At 45.8% G+C, this 8,785-nt stretch overlaps 2 protein-coding genes across 7 annotated transcripts; one reads left to right on the top strand and one right to left on the bottom strand.

Moving 5' to 3' along the window:
* Positions 1–76: 76 nt before the first annotated feature.
* isg20l2 (interferon stimulated exonuclease gene 20-like 2) lies at positions 77–4,336 on the bottom strand. Of its 4 annotated transcripts, XM_041044416.1 has the most exons (5): positions 4,061–4,185; positions 1,301–2,127; positions 734–934; positions 319–398; positions 77–224 (listed from the first exon to the last, which is right to left on the bottom strand). In XM_041044416.1, exons 2-4 carry the CDS (start codon positions 1,970–1,972, stop codon positions 336–338), a joined length of 936 nt encoding a protein of 311 aa, XP_040900350.1. In that variant the 5' UTR covers positions 1,973–2,127; positions 4,061–4,185; the 3' UTR covers positions 77–224; positions 319–335. The 4 variants fall into 4 exon arrangements, with proteins under 4 accessions (XP_040900350.1, XP_040900348.1, XP_040900346.1 ...); XM_041044414.1 differs by lacking the exons at positions 319–398; positions 4,061–4,185 and adding an exon at positions 4,214–4,336; XM_041044412.1 differs by lacking the exon at positions 319–398.
* Positions 4,122–8,139, top strand: mettl25b (methyltransferase like 25B). Of its 3 annotated transcripts, XM_041044404.1 has the most exons (9): positions 4,122–4,259; positions 4,582–4,700; positions 4,906–5,122; positions 5,230–5,292; positions 5,776–5,913; positions 6,367–7,184; positions 7,338–7,411; positions 7,457–7,522; positions 7,613–8,139. In XM_041044404.1, exons 1-9 carry the CDS (start codon positions 4,122–4,124, stop codon positions 7,693–7,695), a joined length of 1,716 nt encoding a protein of 571 aa, XP_040900338.1. In that variant the 3' UTR covers positions 7,696–8,139. The 3 variants fall into 3 exon arrangements, with proteins under 3 accessions (XP_040900338.1, XP_040900337.1, XP_040900339.1); XM_041044403.1 differs by having other exon boundaries at positions 7,338–7,522; XM_041044405.1 differs by lacking the exons at positions 7,457–7,522; positions 7,613–8,139 and having other exon boundaries at positions 7,289–7,408.
* The last annotated feature ends 646 nt before the right edge of the window (positions 8,140–8,785 follow it).

Raw genomic sequence — 8,785 nt, 5'->3', positions numbered from 1 at the left:
CCAGGACACAGGACACAGGAAGGTTGGTCCTGTAACTCTGCAGTGAGTCAGTCAGTTCAAACCTCACCAGCTGTTCATGTAAACTCCATGTTGTCTCACCAGACCTGACACTAAATGGCCTGCGATTTGGAGGCGAGCCTCCTCTCCCACTCCTCCTCCACCACTTTGTAAAGCTCCATAGTGGCTCTAGCATCCTCCACAGAAGAGTGGCCCTTCCTCCCAGCCTGAGAACACAAGAGAAGACGAGTTCAGCATCACACCGGAGACATTTTTTAAATCATGATGGAATTATTGGTTCAGGTTAAACATTATTCTCACAGCTCTGTGGAGTCCATTTAAGCTGAGCTTCCTTTCCTCTGTCTCGCTGACCTCCGTCTCTGACTTTTGACTGTCCCTTCCTTCAAACCAGAGTGGATTCAACTACTGTGGGTTACTACTACAACTACTGATAAATGAATACAGTAAAGCTTCTCATCAAATTCACTATTTATTATATTAGAGAATTCTGCTGCCAATTTCATAACATCCATAAGAGAATGACGTTAAGTTGGGATTTGCTCAGGTGCTTATATAAAGTGATCTACTGGACACTGATGCTTTCCCATTCTTTTTTGTGGTTTACCAAAATACAGATCATATTCAACGCCTCGCTCTGCGCAGCCTTGTGCTACTGACATCATTCAGTTCAGACTCTTTTAGCTAAGGGAAGCTGGCACGGTGGAAACCTCCATACCTGGATGTCACGGTTGAAAATGGCTTTGGTGAGTCTCTTCAGTGAAGCACACTCATTCTCAGCAAAGCCGGCCTTCAGGTTGAGCAGAGGGATTCGGGACGTGTCCCTGGTCAAGGCAGCGGGGTGAGAGTAACCGAGTACCTTGAAGTCGTTGTGCACGGCGTGGCCAATCACCACCTTCCCCATCAGCAGCCTCAGTATCTGCCAACAGAGGAAGACATTCACTCACACAGGTTTATGCAGAATAAGTTTCCATATTCGCCTCCTCAAACAGAAATATGAGAATTTACAAGCTGCTAACAACAACCCACTGATGGGTTAAAATACAACTGCGATTCGACTGTGAGAGACGCATTTGCCTAAAATTTGAAGGGTAATTAACAGTTGACTTGGCCAAATTAACCCAGTTTTATTTCTCTTTCAAAGTAAATAAATATACTGTTGGTGCATGAGGACACAGCTGATCTAATCAAAGAGACAAACTCTGCGATAAATCAGCCTGCAAACCAAAAATAACAGCCACGTTAAATTTCCTCATGTACGTGAAAATGTCAGACTTTTTCTCACCTCCTTGCGGGCGTCGGAGTACGGCGTGGCCTTGGCGAGATCGCTGCGCCGGATGCCGCTCCATCGGGTGCGATAGTCGGTAACAGGCATGGCGGGGTTGATGAACTTATCGTAAACAACGTCTCCTTCATAGGACACTATACTGCAGCGTGCGAGCTGGCTGATGCGCCCCTTTGGTCCTGCACCCACCATCTCACAGTCAATAGCGAGGTACTTAGTGGGGATTGCTGCTGATGTGGCAGCAGGTTTATGGCTGCTTGATCCTGAGGGGCCGGCGGTGCTGGTTGCTAACTCTGAGATCACAGGTTCCTTTGGCTTCACGTGGCTGTCTTTGCTGTTCACAGTGAAAGGCCGGGAAGGCAGACGGGGTGTGGACGCTGAAGGCCTGGAGCTACAGTGTGAAGCGCTGCCTGGACGAGGTACACTTTTATTTGACGTGGAAGTGGGAGGCGGAGGGCGCTTTGGGCACACTCCATTGAGGCGTGGAGCCTGGTCATGCCAGAACCGTCCCCGGTGGTGGCTGTACTTGTGTTTACCCTCCAAACATCCCTTTTGTTCCAAGTATTGCAGCTTTTTATGAAAAGACTTGTTTTTCTTCTTGCGGTTTCCTGTTGGAGCTTCCCTCTCTGCAGCCTCGTCAGAGGAGCACAAGTTGATCGTGATGTTCGACATGGCTGCAGTCGCAGTTCAACATCAAAAAATAAAGTTTTCTCAATGCACTTTCACACAAAACAAGCATGTAAATCTGCTCGTTTCAACCTCCTCAACGGGTATTCGTCCTTCGTAGTCGTGTTTATATCAGCTGAAATCAGTTCAAATGCATTGACCTGCAAGACAAACACAAACACAGCATCATCAAACCCTGGCTTTATTTGTAGAATCTGACTGTAGAACTGCAACTGGCACTTATTTTCAATTTTGATTAATCTATGACTATGTTTTCAACTAATCAATTAATCATTTGGTCTTTGAAATATCAGAGAATAGTTTGCTAAATGCTAATCACAACTTCCAGGTGCAGAGTTCAAATGCTCCGTTTTGTCCTAAACTGGAAAGTATTCGGTTTAATATGATACACGACAAAAAGAAGCATCAAATTCTACCTTGTGAGGAGCTGGACCCTTTTCAACTCATTATTTGTGCTTGATAAATGACCTATAGGATTAATCAACTGCCAACATAGTTGCAGACTATTATTATGTTTACTGAATCATCAATTAATCGATTCGGCCCCATTCACCGACCTGAAAGCTGAAGCAAGAATTTTACAAGAGCACTTGAACACATCGGAACATTTTCATTTTTCATGTCGTTGTTCAGTGTTACGGGCAGAAAACACGTAACGTCCTGTAAACCTGCGGGTTCTTCCACATTTGTTGTTGTAATTAATTTCTCTGACCTGAAATAACACACATTCACACAGGCTTCGTCTCACACACTGCTACACAGGTGATTTACAAGATACCGACACAAAACCGTGTTTAAAAAAAACGAAATACACAATTCATGTCTTAATTAGCTCGAAATTGTTTAAAAAATAATAACAATTAAAAGAAACCAATCTGTTTTCCGCAGCTACACCTGACTTTCGCTTTTGATTTGTGTGTTAGCAGACGGATGTTGGTGTTAGCTCGCTGACGACTCTTGCTAATTCGGCGGTTGTCGGTGGCCGGATGTGGTTATCTGTCGACGGGAAATTCGTCTCAGCGGGTCTGCGAACATGGACGAGTTGACACCGAGAGATTCCCGGTTAGGAAACATCTGAAAATAACTTTCTGAAAGATAAAACCAGACCTGCTACACGCCGTGCGGACGCCCGCCATGCCTCCACTTCCTCCCGAAAACAAACCGTCTTCATCCGGGTCATGCTGCCTTCGCGGACAATCAGATGCTGGGAAAGGTCAGTTACGCTAACTGGAAAAATGTTTGACTTGATTTGTTTATTTCCTTTTATACATATTTATTTTAAATTCCGCGTCTTTTCTGTGAATGTATGTATCTCTATGTACAGAGAAGTTTTTGTCTTTAGGGTGTTATTTTTAAATAATGATCCTGGATCACCAAAAACATCCCCAAACGGCTACCAAAGACATTCACTCAGGTGGCAGTTTATTAGGTACACCGAGCTACAACTGCTCCTCCTTCGTGGAAGGTTATTATGTTCAGTTTTGTATTCAGACTGTTTACCAGAACTGTTGATTCAGCTGTGTGATCATTTTGGAGGATGTAGTTTGTGCTAGTGTTGAACTATATAACATTACTCAGAGAGGTGTTTCTGTAATTTGGCCTGCCGTCCTTGGTTTAAGCAAAATAATTGAAACACCAGTTAGTTTAGCACAATACAGTTCAACAGTACCAAAATGACCATATAGTTGAATCAACACCTCTATACATTCTCTACAACACAAACAATTATAACTTCCACGTAAGAAGCATTTATTGCAGAACTGCTGTATTAAACTGAATTAGTTTTATTAGGGTGTACCGAACAAAATGCCAACTGAGCGTATACGGCGACTCGGCCTCTCAATTTGTGGGACTACAGTTACTGTTGTTAAACTTCGACCGGTGGAAAGCAGAAATTACGGGGAGCACGCGAACGCCTCGGCACGCTACATGTGGAAGTGCCAGCTAGCTGCGGTGGCTAACGGCGAAACGCTACGAGCGTTTCTGAAATGAAAAGCAACGGATTCGCGCCATAAAGCGATTTTTAGAGCTAGTCAGTGGCTGTCAGAGTATTTCAGGAGCATTTGGTCTCACCTGGGAAAATAATGTCCCGTTAACATACTAACGTAGAAGCGTTAGCTCGCCTTTACGTCCCATGTCAGCTGAGCTGTCAGCGGCACAGGATGTGGAGATGTTTACACCAAGTCTGTCCTCGGAACAACAGAGAGAGCTGGCGGGAAGACTCACCACTTTTCTGTCTCAGTACAGCCGCTTATCCGACTCCTACATAATTGTGCGTAACAGGAACTCTCCTCTGACAGCAAACCTTCCGGTCTGATGCCAGAGGGGAGCGTTTTTTTTTGTGTGTGTGTGTTGAACCAAAGATCTAAAAACAAATTCATATCCTGTCCGACCTAGGTTTCCATGACAACAAAGCGGCAGCGTCATTACATACGTTGCATGTTTGATTGTGTACACGCGTGGCCAGGTTGTGTGTCCTCCAGGCCTGTGTTAAGAGCCGTGTTCATGTTTTCATCCCGGCCAGCTGATTCCAAAGTGCACACAGTTAGACAGCTGGATCCAGATCCAGTCACAGTCTCTGTTATTCCCCGCAGGAGTTCTTCACTGAGGATCTGTGGCACACTTTACCCAGCACCTGGCAGCCTGTGCTGCAGGACCTGTCGTATCCACAGGTTGCGGATCTTTTACTGGATGCTACACACAGAGACAGGAGGTACCACTGAACTCTTTACTCCAGAGAACAAAAGAGTGAAAAGAAAAGTAAAATAATACACAACCAAGGCAAAGTGGGGAAAATGGGCGTGAGATAAGAAACTGAAGCACAGAAGAGCAAAGGGTTCAAACATAATACGAAAGCTTTACAGGAGTTTACAGCAGTGGTTAGCCTCATATTAACCACAGAGACTCTGTCATTACAGGTATCCTTCCGTGTGGCCTCTGTCTCTCCTGGCTTTCCGTGCCACAGCTCATGCCTTGGCATTTCCCAGAGAGTGCGGTCGGGAGCGAAGCAGGGAATCCAGCTCGGTGAAACCCGAGGAGTTCCAGGAAAACCAGAGTCAGAGCTCGCTGCTGGGCCACATCTTCAGGAAACACGTCAAACCCAAGAAACAGCACGAGATCCGCAAGCTGGGCACGGTAAAGGATCGCTGATCTGCCGTGGCTGCTGCTTTTTTAAGCTGAACTTGTTCCTCTGTTAGTTGTGTTTTCATTGATTTCTCTGTTTTTGTTTTTTTAATTTCCAGCTGGTGAAACAGCTGTGTGACCAGACTGACTGCAGCAGAGTGGTGGACGTAGGCTCTGGACAGGTATTATTTTAACCAGACACATTTTGATATTGGAAGGTCCCTGCAGTATCTGTGAATGGCAACAACAGTGCAAACACTGAAGGTGAACAGATATGTGAAGCGATTTTTAAAAACATCAGTGATTTCCTCCAACAGTTGGCAGATTACCAGTTATCAGATTTTACTCAATCAAAATAGTGGATTTGTTGGAGGTTAGGCGACAAACATACGGAGAGAAAACTGCAGGGCTGTGACACAAACTACTGGCACTGGATGTAAATCATGACTGTGAAATCCACCAACATGAAGATAATTCCAGGGATAGTGGGCTGATTGTTCCTTCACATATCAGCTGTCAGCAGCACAGTGGATTGATTCCCCAGCTTTTATCAGACGAGTGTATCTTCAGTGTTCAGACGAGCACGTGCAGAATCTGAGGCGAAGCATCGAATCATCACACACACACTGAACGGTGACATTTATCCACCACTCTGCTCTAAACAGGGTCACCTGACCCGTTTCCTGTCCTTTGGGCTCGGACTGTCTGTGACTGCCATTGAGGCTGATCGCACCCTGGTTGCCATGGCGTCCAGGTTTGACGGACAGCTACTGTGGGCGCTGGAGAAGGAAAAGCAGAAAAAGGTTGGTACTTTGCTGGTTTTCACAGAGCATGAAGCAGGATGTAGTTCAGTGATAGCTGTCGCATCAGTCAGTGTGTCTGCTTAAGTTCAAAGCTTTTTCTAAAGGGTTTGTCAGAGTTGTAGGAAATGAAAACCTGGAGTTTACGTTGTTTTATTGCTCATTGTGTTGATACTTTAGCTGATGTTGTTGTTTAATGGCCTGTGTTGAAATGTTTAACTGCGTAAGAGGATTTTAAGAATCTAACTGATCTTGTAAACTCATATAAAAATATTGATTAAAGCAGCTTTAAAGTAGATGTCTTCACTTTGTCCTCTGCTGTAGATGCGTAGAACAGAACAGAACAGAACAGAATAGACTTTATTGTCGTGGTACACGTAGATTACATGATGAAACCGGTGGAGATGGAAACAAACCATCAACATGAATCTTGCTAAAAATATTTCTCCGTCTTAGAACTGGTCGTCTCAGCTCCCAGCATCGCAGTCCTCTCCCCGCCATGTAGCCGGATGGGTAAACCCCAAGGCATCTTGGGAAGCTTTCATCAAGCAGCTGAGTGCAACTACTGATTGTTTGAGCGAAGGTCCTCTCACTCCACCTGGACCAAGCAAAAAGAAACTGCGGGGCTCTAAGCATCATCAGGGGCGTTCTCATGAGGTCCAGACTTCACCAACTCGTGCCTACAAGGACTCTGATGCTCGCTCACAGGATCAGCCGAGCGGGAACAGGTCTGAGGAGCAGTCATCTCCTGAAAACTGCTGCTCCTGCACCCAGCCTGTGCGTCAGGAGGGGGTTCGTCCTGAAGAACACAGCCTGCGAAGCTACCCAGACTTTGTCCTGACTGGCCTCCATGCCTGCGGCGACCTTAGCGCCACCCTCCTCCGCCACTTTGTCAACTGCCCTCATGTCCGCGGCATCACCTCTGTGGCGTGTTGCTACATGAAAATCACAACCAAAGAAAACCCCGCCCCTCCGGGACTGGTTGAACCCCCCACTCCACTGGCTCCGGGTCAGGAATCGGTTCCCTCAGAGTTTGGCTACCCGATGAGCTCCTGGGTGCGGGGGTTGTCAGGACACCAGCTGTCCTATAAGGCGCGTGAGGGGGCGTGTCACGCAGTGGAGGACTACGTACGGAGGCTCAGGGAGGAGAGCGAGCTCCTGAGGACGCACTGTTATCGGGCGATGCTGGAGACTTTCATCAGGGATACAAGGCCGGATCTGCGTAGGGCAGGAATCCAGACCATAAAGAAAGCTCACTTGTTACCCTTTACAGAGTGAGTAAGGCTGCAGCCTGCAGACACTTACAGAGTCCTAACCTCTGTGTGTCTCATGAAAATCCCTGTTGAACATAAAAGCCTGATTTTCTTTTTCCACTTAGGTAAATAAAAGCCGCTCTTTCCTGTGTCTGTGGCGATGTTCCCTCCCAGGTACGCCCGTCTGGGTCTGGATCGGGTCGGCCTGCCTCCTGAGTTACCCCTGGACCCGGAGCGGGTGGAGACCATGCTGAAGCAGCAGGGCCGGGTGGTGGTGTACTTCACCCTGGCCCTGCTGCTGGCTCCTGTGGTGGAGACGTTGGTGCTGCTGGACAGGATAATCTACCTGCAGGAGAACGGTGAGCCAGTCGATGGATGTTGCACTCTCTGTATGATTGAATCTCCTTTCATTGACCCTCAGCTCTAAGTGAGGCCTCGTCTCTCTGCAGGTGTGGACAGTCAGCTGGTTGCTCTCTTCGACCCAAACTTTTCTCCGAGGAACTTTGTGCTCGTGGCTCTGAAGCCCCGTTGATAGGCAACAACAAAAAAGGGAAAGTCATCAGACTTCTTCACTCCGTGGTAGAAAAAGTCACTTTCACCTTTTCACGATCACGAAAGTCAGGTTCTGCTTCATGTGGTAGAAAGTTTCCTCAGTCTTAAGGTTTTTTTGGTTTTAGCTTATGTTTTTAGAGATGTATTAAAAAGTGAACATCAAGGGAAGATTTTTTTAAAATGGCCTTTTGACATCATCTGAGCTGCAGATGTATTTTTGCCGTAATGCTGCAGTAAAACCCGTCAGATGTTCAGCTTCACTGGAACATGCTGGTGTTTTATTGACATCGTGCACGTCACACTGGCTGTCGCTCTGCAACGTGTTCATGGCTTTGCTGGTTTTTTTAATTTTATTTTATTATCCGTGTTTTGTGCTTTATTGTATCTGTAATTGCAAAGCAATAAACAAAATGAATGCTTTTAATTTTAGACTCAGAACCATGGCAGCTTATTACTTTCACTGAAAACTTCCTATCAGCTCGCAGCAATCTGGCCATTCACCTCTGACCTCTGGCATCAAACCCAGAGAACTGCCGCCATGTGACTGGCATTAATGAGCAGTTGAACAGGTGTACCTAATAAAGTGGCCGGTGAGAGCACATGCAATCACAAATGGGATTAAAATGCCAGTATTCTCCACCTGGGGGCAGAAGAGCGCCACAACAAGCTGCCAGACTAAAACATCATGATCACTGCTGCATTCACAAACAGTTCATTAAACCTGTTTTCTGCTCAGGTTCACGTTTTGTTTCACTTTAACTGCTGTGGTTTAAATCCTCAGCTTTTAAAACATTAACTTGCACATTAACAAGAAACTGTATCTGTCAGATAAATGTTGTAAAGTAAGAAGTACAATATTTTCTTTTGAACTATAGTGAAGCAGCATGAAGTACAGGCACTTCAGAACAGTACTTAGGTACAGTACGTATATTTTTTGACATATTATCAGCTTGAAATGTTTGTGTCCAGTGGGCATTGTTTATTTATGTATTGTCTGTTTCAGCTCCTTATCTTGGCTTTTTGGCACATTTCGTCTTCATGCCACATGTGGATGTGCAACTCTGGAAATT

Source organism: Toxotes jaculatrix, chromosome 8 (assembly GCF_017976425.1).
Source record: "Toxotes jaculatrix isolate fToxJac2 chromosome 8, fToxJac2.pri, whole genome shotgun sequence".
Lineage (NCBI taxonomy): Eukaryota > Metazoa > Chordata > Actinopteri > Toxotidae > Toxotes > Toxotes jaculatrix.
The sequence above is the reverse complement of the archived record's forward strand: the minus strand, read 5'-3'. Positions and strand labels throughout refer to the sequence as shown.